Source organism: Pinus tabuliformis, chromosome Q (assembly GCF_031772625.1).
Source record: "Pinus tabuliformis cultivar Carrire ecotype Pingquan chromosome Q, CPIR1, whole genome shotgun sequence".
Classification (NCBI taxonomy): Eukaryota; Viridiplantae; Streptophyta; class Pinopsida; order Pinales; family Pinaceae; genus Pinus; species Pinus tabuliformis.
Genome location: NC_142296.1, coordinates 1,120,749,292 through 1,120,765,221, shown reverse-complemented (window position 1 = coordinate 1,120,765,221; position 15,930 = coordinate 1,120,749,292). Strand labels below are relative to the sequence as shown.

At 31.3% G+C, this 15,930-nt stretch overlaps 1 protein-coding gene across 1 annotated transcript; it reads left to right on the top strand.

Moving 5' to 3' along the window:
* Nucleotides 1-13,010: 13,010 nt before the first annotated feature.
* Nucleotides 13,011-15,386, top strand: LOC149223456 (peroxidase 4-like). The gene is made up of 4 exons (XM_089387916.1): nucleotides 13,011-13,235; nucleotides 13,773-13,964; nucleotides 14,540-14,705; nucleotides 14,945-15,386. The coding sequence occupies exons 1-4, from the start codon at nucleotides 13,011-13,013 to the stop codon at nucleotides 15,349-15,351; spliced, it is 990 nt and encodes a 329-aa protein (XP_089244042.1). The 3' UTR covers nucleotides 15,352-15,386.
* The last annotated feature ends 544 nt before the right edge of the window (nucleotides 15,387-15,930 follow it).

The window sequence follows — 15,930 nt, the reverse complement described above, 5'->3', positions numbered from 1 at the left end:
CCATCTTAGCACTTGGATGGTGTCACTAAACATCTTTAGCATTGTAATACCAACAGTAAACACAACAAATACAACATCGAGTGCAACTGATAATGCAGAAGTGAATTTCAAAGAATATGAAAATTCACGAAAGTGAACCCATCAATATAATCATCAATATTTCAACATCTTAACTCGTTAAGGAATGACCCAAGATCCACATCCCTGAATGCATATGTCGTTTCCAACAGGGTAACATGAAAATTTAGACAAATGGTCTACACATATGTGATCAGTATGTGACATTCCTAAGACATGTTGAATTCCTTTCATATAATTACATTAGTTATTAAACATTTAAATCCCTGATAGTTGTGAAATGGAACAAAGGAAATAGGGCTTTTCTTAAAATCACAGTGCTAAAACATGCTTACGAGAATGATCAAAGAAGACTTACCCACTCTCTTGAAAGACACCAACGAAGCCAAAATAAGGACTATGGTGAGAACTAGGATTGGAAGACGTCCATTCCACCAATGAAATCCAAGAAATTATTCAAGTATACCAGCATGATGCACACCATTGATGATGGTCTAGATAGCTTGCCCAAATAAAAAATCATCTCCACTAGAAAAAGATTTATAATTCTAATCCATATATGATATGAATCATGCCTTAAGTAATATAAATGTGGCACTTCTACAGATAATTGGTTATTCAAATAAATATGAAAGGAATCTGTGAGAAAAGGGGAACTCCTGAGGCATGTTAAGTCATGCATGCCTCATAACACACTTCAACTTTATGAAACAGGAAAACATTTTTACTATTCAACTTTCTATATTGTTCATAATACAATAATTAGGTTGAAATTTCAGAGGATTAGACTTTACCTATGACCTAGCTGCTGACAATACTATTCTATTTTGTGATGGTGAATGGCAGGCCTAGAAAAACCCTCCATTCTCATTGGGGACGAGCACTGTTTTGGAGGTTTACAATAATTTCATAGAATCAAAATGTAACCCAATCAATTTTACATAGAGAGGAAGCCATCTCGGGATGGGATTCTTCAAAACATGAAATCCTAAATCCTTGCAACTCAACTACAATAGATTTTTTCTTAAAATTTGAAGCCCTCAATCTCTTTATATTGTAAATGGATGTTTCTCAACACTTTGTAAGGACACAATTCTCTTGCATGTCTTACATTTTTCACGGTCTACTTGAAAACACACCTGATTTCTTACATCTGATTAGATTTTCAAATACAAATTCTGAGTTCATTTGAAGCAAATATGATAAACAATCCATTCTTATCAATTTCATGACCAAAGACCTCTCTAAACTCTATTCATAAAAGCTAGGTTTTCTCTATGGTATGTTTATTTTCTTTCTCCATATTGTTTTCGATGGGGAAAAATAACTATTTATTTTTTATTATTGTTTTCCATTACATTTGATTAGTGTTATATGAAGAGACAAATATTTCTTCCACCTAGCTTTCATGAATATTAAAAAAATTTATCTACCTTAGCCTTTAATATATTAGGGATTAAAAGAAACACCAAATTCAAGGTAATTTTTTTCTCGTATTCATAAAACCTAACTTCTACGCCAAGCTATAAGTATCCATGCAGTGCCTATGTGTATGAGGCTCTATGTTGGTAAGGTTATGTACATGATGTTTTACAAAGACATCCACTTGAAAAGCTTTTTCTTATGTCTATGCCTTCTTGTTCATTTTAAATTCACATTGAGAATGTTTTGTGCAAAGCTCTACATTAATATCTTTTGCCTATCACTAAGTTTGCTTACCATTGCAAGTGACAATGGTGGGTGTGATGTTGTTTCCTTCATGATACAGAAGAAATGAATCTTTTAAATAATTAAATTTATGATAAGATAGATGGCAAGGAGAAGCAAATGAATATTAACCAAATTGAACAAGATAGAGGAGATATGTGGCGGAATTCCAAAGTTTTTTATTAAGTCGTCAACATTCATATGTCACTATGAAGTCATACAGAAAAAAGGTTAGCATATTGATGGAAGGAAAAAAAAAAATGGAAGACATATGTCTCCATGAAGACATACAAAAAGTGGTTATCATATATTGATGGAAGACAAAAACAAATGGAATGCTACTACTTCACTGACTATCTTCATATTGATTTCTTAAAACTTGTTCATTTTTGGAAATAATAAGAGCCTATCGTTTGTGGAAATGATATAATAAACATAGTACTTGTCACTAAAGACACAAACATTAATGTTAATATTACTTCAAAAGCATATGGAAATAATTTTCTAGAAGGAGAGGGAAAGAGATCCAAATTTGCAAGTGCAAATTTACTGTCAACATGAAAATGGTTTGCCAAAAGGAGTTTGAAGGATATTCAGATTTATGAGTGCAAGTTAATTTTATTGCTAATATTACTATAAATATCTATGAAAATAGGTTATTAAATGGAAAGGAAAGGAAATGAGATTCAAATTGACAAGCATAAATCTGTTAATACAAACTGTTGTAGTAGCCCCTATGAGTTGAAATGCATCCCTAATACTGGGTATGAATGATGCCTCGAGGAAAATGGTTCCAATTAATATTGTAGTGATCAAGATGAACCTCTTATTATTCGAAATAAGGGGATTTCTGGTTGCAAATATAAGCCCATGAATATTAAGGCGCACGAAAAAAAAAACGTGAGGAAAGACTAGCATGAAATGTACAACGTAGGCCAGGTGATCCATGTCATTCAACATAACATTGTAAAGAACTCCCAAGTTGGTGTAAAAAATGCCTAGGACATCATCCATAATTTGGTATCCAAATAGAAGAACACCAAAAAAGCTTTTGTTATGCATAAAATCGCGCACAATGCCAATGTCTCATAAAATTTTAAAATGCCAATTCAGTTAATGAACTCTAAGATACCTTTTTCAGGTGCAGGACTAGAGATGAAAGGCAATAATCAATACCATTGAAATGACATATGTAAGCAGGCACAATGATGTACCACAATAAAAAGCTTCAAGAACGAAGTATGATCAACAATATCTGGTAGCCATCTTAGCACTTGGATAGTGCCATTGAACAACTTTATGATTGTAATACTAGTTGTGATCACAACAAATACAACAACGAGTGCAACTAATAATGTAGAAGTGGATTTCAAAGAATATGCAAATTCAGGGAAATTAATCCATCAATATAATCATCAAGATTTCAACATCTTAACTTGTTAAGGAATGAAACAAGATCCACATCCTTAAATACATATGTTGTCTCCAACAGGGTTGTAGAAATTACTTGTAGATTCAAACTACTATTTGTAATTTACTAAAATAATAGACTTGAGTCTACTCTACTCATCGGTGGAAACAATTTAATTATTGTGAAATCACAAAGCATATAAGAAAAAGAATTCAATCAACACATTACACAATGATTTCCTACGGAAAACCACAACTACAAGCCCCTACTATCTTTAAACAATGTAAACTATGAAACGGGAACTATAAACTCAAAACGGGAACTCTAGCCAAAAAACCCCAAAAAAACATGAAAAACAGTGCTGAAAATGAAAAGTGTTGATGATGGAATAAGACTTTTTTTCTCTAGGGTAAATTTTCAACATGTTTTAAAAATGGCTATGAAAACCAATTTTTTGTGCAAAAATTGTGCAAAAAACACTGTTAAAACGAAAAGTGTTGACGCTAGAATAACACTTCTTTTTTCTAGGGTAAATTTTCAACATTTTGAAATAATGATGTAAGAGATGTTATTATGACTCCTAAAAATATTAAAATTTCAAAAGAATAATGAAAACATAAAATTAAAAATAAAAACAAAAATTAAAACAATGAAAAATATAAATAAATAAGTAAAAATAGCAAAATGTAAATAAAAATATATATTAAAAACAAAACAAAAATAAAAAAAATAAAAAATCAAATATACGAAAAAAAAAAAATTAACAAAAAAATCAATCATAAATGTTATAAAAAAAAACAAAATTAACCTATAAAAGATAAGAATTAAAATATATATATATATATATTAAACCATAAAAGAATTTCGAAAAAAAAAAAAAAATTTAAAAAACTATTAAAATTAAGATTAAAAACATTTAGAAAACCTAAAAAATACAAAAATATATTGAAATTAAAAATAATAATAATAATAATAATAATAAAAGGGATAGCTCAAATGGTCGAGTTCCCGTTGATAGTACTCTCCCGGTTGAGAGGTCACGGGGTCAAATCTCCTCGACGCCCTTAGGCCTGATGGCCGTGCCTGTCTACGTGGACGTAAAAAAAAAAAAAAATAATAATAATAATAAAAATTAATTCAAATTAAGGAAAAAAAATTTACATATTTTTTATTTGAAAAAAACATTTAAAATAAAATAAAAAATATTTTTTTAATATTTTAAATGTAAAAAATTTAAATGTTTTTTAAAATTATATAGATTTTTAAAGTAATGTGTGTGTGTGTATATATATATATATATATATATATATATATATATATATTAAATTTTAAATGTTTTTAAAAATATATATATTTTTAAAATATCTTAATTGTTTTTTTTTAATTGATTATATATATATATATATATATATTAAATATATATATATATATATATATATATATATATATATATATATATATATATAATATTTAAAATATTATATATATATATATATATATATATATATATATATATATTAATTATTTTTTGTTTTTTTAAGTATATTTTGTTTTTTTAAGTTTTTTTAATGTTTTTAATCTTAATTTTAATAGTTTTTAATTTTAATTTTTTAATTTTTTTTTTAATTTAGTTTTTTTTTTTTTTTAATTTTAATGGTTTACGAGATAATCTTTTTTTTACATTTTTATGTTTTTTTTGTCTTTTTATGTATATTTTTATATTTGGTTTTTTAAGTAATCAATATTTAAAAAACGAAAAATAAGACAAATAGAAAATTTGTTAAGTAATCATGATTTGAAAAAAAAATTGACATAAAAAATTTTAAAGTGTAAAATTAAGCCCTCTAAAAAAAAGTTGATGCTGCATCAACACATTTCAAAATTAGCATGAAAATCACTAATATTTGAAAAAAAATCTTTACACATAATATATTAAAAAATTTAAAGTGTCAAAAATAAGTCCTCTAAAAAAAACGTTGATGCAATATCAACACTTTTCAAAATTAGCATGAAAGTCACTAACATTTAAAAAAAATATTTATATTTGATACATAAGAAAATCTAAAGTGTCAAAAATATGCTCCGAAAAAGGAAAGTGTATTCTACATTGCTACTTTCAAAATCAGGGCACTTTTTTGCTACCTCTACGAAACAGGCAATCGTATCAGTTCCCATTTCAAAGTTTACATTATTTTTTATTGCATTAGCCATTAAATATGAGAATATTACAATGCTTTTCTCAAACCCAGACAACCTCCGCACTATCTCTATCTATCTCACAACTTCCTAGACAAGCCTAGCCCAATACTGAACCAATTTCTCACTTGCCCAAGTCCTTATTTTCTTGAGTTGTTTCCTAGGGAATTAACCTCCTATTAATTAGGAAAATTTCTCAAAGGAATTGTGAAATCCATCATAGGCCTTCCTTTGACTGCATGCACCACCTGTATAATTCAGATGATTAAACAACTCATAGTACACTGTCCATGAACTCCAATCTCAATTGGGTAACTCTCAGATCTGACATTCATGAGCTATTCATAAGTAAATCATCAGTTAACTCATTGATCATTGTAAGAAACACCACACTACTAGACCTCCCACTAGTTCCTCCGACAGTTGGAACTAGTTTAACTAACTTTAACTCAGTTAAACTGGATTAATTAATTACAACTCAAAATAAACTCAACTGAAGCTCCTATAATGTAGGAGACACTGTACATGAATCAAGTTAGATTCTCAACTCGAATTACCTGAGACAACTAAGTCAAATTAACTTAATTAATTAATACAAGTTATCATGAGATGTGCAATTACAATTTTATTCCTAATTTAATTCAAGGAAAGAGACAAATTATTAGGATTTTCTTTTTGCATTTTCAACGAGGGTAACATGAAAAGTTAGATAAATGGTCTACGCAGATGTGATCAATATGTGACATTCCTAAGATATGTTGAATTCTTTTCATATAATTACATTAGTTATTAGACATTTAAATCATTGATAGCTGTGAAATGGAACAAATGAAATATGACTTTTCTGAAAATCCCAGTGCTAAAACATGCTTATTAGAATTATCAAAGAAGACTTACCCACTCTCTTCAAAGAAACCAACGAAGCCAAGATAAGTACTATGGTGAGAAATAGGATTGGAAGATGTTTATTCCACCAATAAAATCCAAACAATTCTTCAAGTAATATACCAGTGTGATGCACACTATTGATGATCTTCTAGAGAGTGTTGCGAAAATCTTGATGATGTTCCTAGAAGTGTTGCAAAAATCGCGATTTTTTTAAAAAAATTGCTATTTTCTCCAAAAAATCTTGATTCAAACGGAAAAAATCGTGACCCTCCAGGACAACGCATTTTATAAGCAAATTTATGAGTTTTATTTCTTATTTTTAGCAGACAACGGACTTGTTTGGGAGCTGAGGATGAGAGGAAAGTGTCTACTAGGGCAAAGGAGGAGAAAAACGGGAGAGTTTACCATCCCAAGCAAGAGAACTTCGTATTTGGACCAAATTTCTTCGGCAAACCATAGTTTCCAGGTATGGGCACCAAATTTCACCATTTTATTTTGGTTTTTTCTTGTTTTTTCTCGGGTTTCTATAACCCCTTGATTAACAATGACTTTTGAGTGGATTTGATTGTGTTTTTATTTTTATTTTTGTTGCATAGAGTGGAGAGGGTTCATTTTGGTAAAAAAATGCAAAAACTTGATTGTTAGATTTATTAGTTTAATTTTTTCTTGTGCTCTATTTTTTTTTGCATCATTTTTTATTAGGTTTGAATGTGCATTTTTCTATTATTGTTGGACTAAGTTGAGTTTTTTTTTCATTTGTCAAAAATTCAATGTGTTGTGTCATGTATGTAATTTTTTTTTTTTAACTTGCAATTCTTATTGTGCAATAGGTTCAACTTCAAACCTCATTTTACATTAAAACTCAAGAGTTCAACCAAGTTACAAACATGCCAAGGAAATTGGACCCTCTGTGGGAATTTGGTGAACCTGATGGAGGGTTTGATAGAATAAACTTGTCTTGTAAGTTGTGTGGGCAACATATGTTGGGGGAGGTTTATAGATTGAAGTATCACCTTGCACAAATCCCTGGACATGATATAGGGCCTTGCAGCAATACAGATTCGGAAATCATCCGAAGAGCCATGAGATCATTGGAAAAATTAGAGCAAGACAAAGCAACCAAAGCAGATCTGAAGAAGCAACCAGCAAGGAGTGTGTGAGGATCTGAATATGGAAGTGGCACTGGTTCTACTTCAACATCAATGTCTACAACCAACCCTGTAGCTACCTCATCATTTTTTGTTCCTAGAACCATGGTTGGTTCACAACCATATATTACTTCAATGCTTAAAAAAAATGAGAAAGAACAAGTTGACAAGTTGTTGAGCAAGTTTCTCCTTTGGAGTGATATTCCTTTCATCATTGCAAGGAATAATCCATTTTTCCAACCTATTGTTAATGCTATTGCAATTGTTGGCCCAATGCACAAAATCCCTTCTTATGATGACTTTAGAGGCTACATTCTTTAAGATAAAAAGGTTGACTGCACCAAAAGATTGGAGGAGTTTAGGGCATCATGGGCATCATGGGCATGATGTTAGATGGTTGGACTAACCAAAAGGGGAGAACTGTTATAAAATTCTTGGTTGATTGTCCCGAGGGGAAAATGTTTGTGAAATCTTTTGATGCATCATCACATATCAAAGATGAAAAATTATTATGTGATTTGCTGGATGTGTTTATTTTGAAGGTGGGTTCAGAACATGTTGTCCAAGTCATAATGGATAATACTGCAAATTATGTTGTTGCTGGCAAGATGCTTATGGAGAGGCATCCTACTTTATTTTGGACACCTTGTGTTACACATTGCATTGATTTGATGTTGGAGGACATAGGAAAAATTTCCTTTGTCAAAGATATTGTTGACTCATCAAAAAATATTACAAAATCTATATATAATCATACATACGTGTTTAGCTTGATGAGAAAATTCACCAACAACAAGGAGTTGGTGTGCCCCACCATTACACGGTTTGCCACGAGTTTCATATCTCTTCAATCCCTCTTGAATTCTATGTGGGATGTGAAGAGAATGTTTCTTTAAGATGAGTGGCGTTCTTTGACATTTAGCCGCAAACCAGAGGAAGAGGCCATATGCAGATTAGTTTCATACCAGAAAAACTTCTCGGTGGGAGTGTAAGAGGTGTGCAACATTACTGAACCTTTGTTAAAGGTTCTTCGAGTAGTTGACGGTGAGAAGCCCGCAATGGGCTGTTTGTATGAGGCCATGGACAAGGCCAAAGAATCCATTCAAGCCTACTATGATGATAAGGGAGATGAGGAGTCTCAGAAACAACTCCTCCTATGGGAAGCTATTGATGAACGATGGAACAACACACTCCATCATCCCATTCATGATGCGGGGATTTACCTGAACACCACATTTTCTTACCCATGTGGGTTCTTATTTTATGTTGAGATTGTGGATGGATTCTTAACTTGCGTTCAGAGGATGGTGCGATCTCCTGTAGAACATGGAAAAATCTCCAAAAAAATGGTTTTGGAAGACTAAAATGCAAGGCATTTTTTAGTTTATTTCATTCATTGTCTCTTCAAGTTCATAACTTCATACTCTTTTTCAATGTTCAAATTTCATTTTTTTCTTATGTTTATCTTATTTGTAATTTTGTTGTAGATGCATGGTGGACTCTCTATGGTGCCAGAGTACCCCATCTGTGAAAGCTTGCCATTCAAATCCTTAGCTAAACATATAGCTCCTTAGGATGTGAGTGCAACTAGAGTGTATTTGAAAAAATACACAACAAGAAGTGCAACAGATTAAACTTAAAGCTTAAAATATTCCAAATTTCCAATTAAAATTTTAAATTCATTAAATAATATTATTTAAAAAAAATTATTTTATGATCTTTGTACAGGTTGGAGTCTCAACGACTTATTGAGATGGTTTATGTCTACTACAATCTTCGATTGTGGGTGAGACAACTTGAGAGGATACCTGATATGGATGCCATATCATTGGATGGGATTGACACCATTGCTGCATGGAGCGTTGAGGTCGAGAGGCCTCTCATGGAGCCTACCAATGATTGGATAGAGTAGGAGGTAGTGGAAGGCATAGAGGGGGAGGAGGAGGAGAAGGAGGTGACACCACCTACCCATGCTACCCCTGCCACCAATAGAGGACGTGGTCTACCTCCTGTAGCTCCTAGTTCTTTAGCTTCTAAAGCATAGTAGAGTCCACTGCCAACTCCATCGGCATCTACATCTAGAGGGAAAGGAAAAGCTATTGCATTTTCTCGCAAGATGGGCAGAGGAAATCAATAGTATTGGTTATTTGGTTCATTTTATTCTATATGACATTATGACTCATGATATGAGATACATTATTATATCTTTTGTTGATATCTTGAGGCTGAGTTGGGGTTCAGAAGTCAGGACTTACTATTCATGACATGATTCACGGTTATGTGTGATGTAGCACTAGAAATGATATTACACATTTTATATATTAGTTATTGTATCATATTTATGTGTCAATTTATTTATTTTATGTTGTAGTTGAATTAGATATTAAAAAAATTGAAAAAAGAAGAAGAATATTTTTGTATTTTACGATTTTTTCCCGATTTTTACAATTTTTTCTAATTTTTTCCCCTTTCTAATTTAATCCCGATCATGATTTTCACAACATTGGTTCTAGGTAGAACATCACCCGACCAAATAAAAAATCATCTCTATCAGACAAAGATTTATAATTCCAAGCCATATACAATATGAAATATGCCTTAAGTAATATAAATGTGGCAATGCTCCAGGCAATTGGCCATTCCAATAAATATGAAAGGAATCTGAGAAAAAAGGGACACTCCTAAGGCATGTTAATTCATGCATGCATTCTAACACACTTCAACTTTGTGAAACAAGAAAAAGTTCTTATTGTTTCCAATTTCTATATTGATCACAATACAATAATTGGGTTGAAATTTTAGAGGATTGGACTTTACCTATGATCTACCTGTCGGGAGTATTGTTTGATTTTGTGATGGCGAATAGCAAGCCTGAAAAATAACTCTATGCTCATTGGGGGCAGGAATTGCTTTGGATGTCTGCAACAATTTCATAGAATCACAATGTAACCCAAAAAATTTTACATATAGAGGAATCCATTTGGGGATGGGATTATTCAAAACATGAAATCCTAATTCCCCGCAGCTGAACTAGAATACATTTTTCCTTAACATTTGAATTCCTCAATCTCTTTATATTGTAAATGGATGCTTCCCAATAATTTGTAAGGACACAACTCTCTTACATGTCTTATATTTTTCACGGTCTAATGAAAACACACCTGATTTCTTACATCTGATTAGATTTTCAAATGAAAATTCTGAGTTCATCTTAAGTAGATCTGACAAGCATTCCAATCCTGTCAAGTACACGACCAAAGACCTCTCTAAACCCTATTCATACAAGCTAGGTTTGCTCTATGGTATGTTTCTTTTCTTTCTCCAAATTGTTTTCGATGGAGCAAAACAACAATTTATTTTTCATTATTTCTTTCCATTACATTTGATTAGTGTTACATGGAGAGACAAATATGTCTTCTAGCCAAGTTTAATGAATATTAAAAATTGGTATCAACCTTAGCCTTTGAGGACTTTAAGAAACACAAGATTCAAGGTAATTTTTTTTCTCATATTCGTAAAGCCTTGCTTCCACTCCAGGCTGTAAGTATCCATGCAGTACCTATGTGTAGCAGGCTCTATGGTAGTAAATTTATTTAAATGATGTTTTACAAAGGCATCCACTTGAAAAGTTTTTTCTTATGTCTATGTCTTCGTGTCCTATTTAAATTCACACTGACAATGTTTTGCGGAGAGTTTTGCATGAATAAATTTTTCCTATCGCTAAGGTTGTTTATCAGTGCAAGTGACAATGGAGGGTGTGATGTTGTTTCCTTCATGATACATAAGCAATGAATCTTTTAAATATAGAAATGTATGATAAAACATATTATAAGGAGAACCAAATGAATTCTAGCCAAATTGAACAAGATAGAGGAGATATGTGGTAAAATTACAAAGTTTTTCATTAAGTCATCAACATTCATATGTCACTATGAAGATATACGGGAGAAGAAAAAAAAAGAAAAGAAAAAGTTAGCATATATTGATGTAAGGGAAAAAAATAAAAGACATATGTCGCCATGAAAATATATAAAAAATGGTTTTCATATGAAAGACAAAACCAAATGAAATGCTACTAGTTGACTCACTACTTGAGTCACTATCTCCATATCCATTTCTTAAAACTTGTTCATTTGTGGAAATAATAAGAACCTATCATTTGTGGAAAAGATAGAATAAACATAGTACTTGTCACTAGAGACACAAAAATTAATGTTAATATTAGTTCAAAGATATATGAAAATAATTTTCCAGAAAGAAAAAGAAAAAGATCCAAATTTACAAATGCAAATTTACTCTCAACCTGAAAATGGTGTTGCCAAAAAGCACCAAAAGGAGATTCACATTTATTAGTGCAATTTGCTTCTAATATTACTATAAAGATCTATGAGAATCAGTTATTAAAAGAAAAGAAGAGGATAAAGATCTATGAGAATCAGTTATTAAAAGGAAAGAAGAGGAAAAGAGATTCAAATTGACAGGCATAAATTTATTAATTTGAAAAATCTATTAATTTGAAAATTTTAAAAGCATAAATCATTTTCATACCATGTATATATTAATTTTTTGATTCATTTGATTTGATAATGACATGAAGGTAAAATTCAAAAGATTAAACATATTTGTTGAGAGAAAATAGCGATCCATTGTATTAAAGTTTGTAATTCATTGAGAATTCTTAGACTTGAAAACTTAATAAAAGTGAAAAGACCCTGCAATGAAATATTTGATTTGTATTTTTCAAAGTGTGATTTCCTTTCTTCTTTTCCAAAGCTAAAGCGCTGAAACATGAGTTTTATTTGTACAACGTAAAGGAATTGAGATACTTGACATAAATTCGTGAGTTAACGGATTTGGTTATGAATCTTTGGTATTCTTGTTAATTTAAGCTATAACCCCAGGACTTAAAAGACAAGTTTGCTCCACATATGTAGTCTTTTTTTCCTATTTTATTTATAAAAAATTTTATAATTTTAAATACATAGAATAATATTTTAATAATTTAATTATGATTTTTACATATAAAATTACGTATACCTTTCAATCTGAAACATATGGCATCAGAGAGAAAGTTACAATTTGCCTATTTGTCACGACTGAGAATGATACTTTCTGGAGTTAAAAATGTCTCTGAAGAGTTGGGTGATTTGATAAATATACACATTGGTGTATTGGTTAGGTTAATGATAACGCTGTTGCAAATATTTCCGTGCTAACCATTTCGTTCTAATCAATTCTTAGTGTCTTGCCAATTAGCCTTCCATATCTTAGCCAATTAACCTTCCATATCAACCTCGGGAAAATATCTTTTCCAAAAGAATGCTATACACGACAACATTATTATACGCGGAGAAGTTACTATTGATTCTATGAATTTGGTTGTGTTGGTGATCAGTTTAAAGAAATTCACAGATGCAATCTCTAATTTAGGTAATTGAAGACTTATCGACCCTGCAAGATATTATGCGTCCCTATTAAATGACCGGATCGTAGAAACCCAGCAGTCAACTTCAGCGTAAAACAAGTAGCAGAGCGGTCGATTTCCAATATTTTCTCATAGGGCGTACATTCGATAGTGAGAAATGGACAAACATCAGATATTCTTAACTATTTTGCTTGTGGCTTTCTCATCCATTCCGGCACTTCATGCAGAGCTTGCAGCTGCGTTGTTGTCTGAAGATTATTACGAGAAGTCATGCCCCTTTGTAGTTCCCATTGTAAGTTCAGAAATGCATTTAGCGACGGCGAAAGAAGCTCGTGTGGCAGCCTACATAATTCGTCTCCATTTTCACGATTGCTTTGTGCAGGTACTTTATTTTAATTTTCACAATTCAAAATCATATGTTTTTATTGCTTTTGGATTAAAATTGTGTCACCAAAGTTTTGCATCCCATTGTTATAATATTTAGGATGTATATTCTATTTTTTATATAGTGTGTAGATTTTAGGAATATCTTAGAATGTGATTGTTCCTAAATTGATTAAATAATTAACTTTTTTCTTGAATGTCAGATTTTAAGATATTTCCGAATTTGCAATCAACATAAAAATGCTTCACTCTTCTTATCTATTTATTATTCCACTTATCTATTTATTATAAGACTATTATACATTCTGTTTACCTGATGGGAAAACGTGATGAGCCAATTTTTTGACATTTTTAGTATCAATTAAATTCTGAAATATTTTTAAAATCTGCAATCAGTATAAATTCAAAATCCGATTTTGTCCCAAGAAAACCTTGTAACATAAACAAAATTTTGATTACACAGTTTTTACTGGCTTACTTCTGCTCTAAAATTTAATATTTTTAGTCATTCCTATAATATTTGGAATTAATGTAGGGATGCGATGCGTCTGTGCTGCTGGATGACACGCCCACCTTTATAGGGGAGAAAACAGCGAGCCCAAATGTAAATTCGCTGAAAGGATATGAAGTTATAGATGCCATTAAGGCTAGGCTAGAGGCTGTGTGCCCCGGTATCGTGTCTTGCGCTGATATACTTACCCTGGCTGCTAGAGATGCAGTTGTGCTGGTATGTCATACATTTGTTTCATAGGTTACTTAATGGAATTGTATATTTTGAGAATATTTTGAAAGGGGAACAATATTAGTTAAATCAATTATTTAATTTTTCTCTGAGATTTAATTATATATTTTGAAAATATTGTGATTAATATTATTTGAATCAATTTTTTTTATTAGTTTCTAATATAATGTATTTAAATTAATTATTTGACGTGATTTTTAATAGGTAAGAAATTAACGAGTAAAGATTTTTATAATTATTTATATTGGAAAAATTATAAAAATTTTAATATTGTTTGCTTTTTTTTGTGGACATTTCACTTATCATCAAAGACCAAAACTAAAAATAATAACAAGAATAAGTGGAATATCCAAAAAAACAACAAACAAAATTAAAAATTCTATACAAAATTTGATCTAAAATTCGTTTACAAAATGTAGGAAAGAATCTTAATCAAATTCTATTCATATAAAATTCATCTAAAAACATCCTCTACAAAAGGTTAAAAATATCTTAATCAAATTTTATTGATATAAAATTCCTAAATCCCTCTTTTAAGTCTCTTCTTTGTTACTTGCCAGGCCGGAGGCCCAGACTGGGGCGTCCCATTGGGAAGAAAGGACTCAAGAAGCGCTAGTTTGAGCGAGGCAAACAACAACATTCCCACGCCCAATTCAAACATCCAGACTCTCATTGAAAAGTTTTTATTACAAGGCCTCACAGCCACAGATATGGTGGCACTTGCTGGTCAGTGAATAGCAACTCTGGAGCATTTTTTGATATTGATTTTTGTGGGCATTTATTTTTATGTCTATTTTAGATTCTCAGAATATTTCTTACAGTTAAAACAGGGTTTAATTGTTTGCCTTCTTTATCGATGGTCATAATCTCCGAGATATTTTCGGAATCTGCGATCTACAAAATTTTAACAGATTTTTGTGAAGATAAACTTTTGTTAAAATCTTTTAGAGTTTCTCCTTGCGCAGGTGGGCACACAATTGGACAAGCTCGATGCACAAATTTTAGGCAAAGGATTTATAATGGCGGGAGTGAAGGCAATGAACTTTATGCATCTGGACTGAGAGCAGTTTGCCCTCCATCTGGTGGCGATGACAACATATCGCCCTTGGATCATGCAACTCCAACGTTGTTCGACAATTCATATTACGTCAACTTAGTTAATGGGGAAGGGCTCCTCAACTCTGACCAGGTTATGTTTTCAGGTGGCTTGGGGAGCGTACTAACGGCGCATATTGTCAAAGATTATGCTACTGACGCTCTGGAGTTTGCCAAGCAGTTCGCGGACTCAATGGTGAAGATGGGAAATATAGTGAAGCCTGAAACTTTTCTGACTGGTGAAGTAAGGAAGAACTGCCGCGTAATCAATGAATAAGAACTTTACTTCTGCGCATTTTCATAAGATTTGAATAATGGGGAAGAATAACAGAGCCGATTTTTGAGAGAAATATCGCTTCTTCATAGTAGAATGTATGATTTTACCTCTGTTTTCTCAAATTCCATTAAAAACCATTGTAGTGATTTTAGGTCAAGTTCTTCCATGGAAATTATATTTATTGCTAAGTTACATAGATGTAATTGTTCAGAATTGTAAGGATTTTTTTAGGAGATTTGTTATTCAAAGTCATATAAGTAAAGTTTAATGGGTTACGAGATTTGTTATTCAAAGTTATTTGTGAATGTGAAAAAATTATGTTTAGAGAATCCACCCATGTCATGAGAATTCAACAAAATTCCTCTGGAAAAAAATAAAGAATTATATATGTCATTCTCATAAAATCATGCGAAATTTCAAAGAGATCCAACGTTACATAATTTAATTGATATTAAATCTCAATGGAATGAATTGAAAGTAGATCTCAACGGAATGAATAAAAAATGTCATGCTCATACAATCACGCCAATATTAAACAAATGTAACGTCGTATAATTTAATTGAGATTGCACCTCAATC

Coding starts and splice junctions, on each gene's coding strand:
- LOC149223456 (XM_089387916.1), top strand. CDS start 13,011: ATGGACAAACATCAGATATTCTTAACTATTTTGCTTGTGGCTTTCTCA. Junction 13,236..13,772: donor TTCACGATTGCTTTGTGCAG/GTACTTTATTTT, acceptor GAATTAATGTAG/GGATGCGATGCGTCTGTGCT. Junction 14,706..14,944: donor AGATATGGTGGCACTTGCTG/GTCAGTGAATAG, acceptor CTCCTTGCGCAG/GTGGGCACACAATTGGACAA.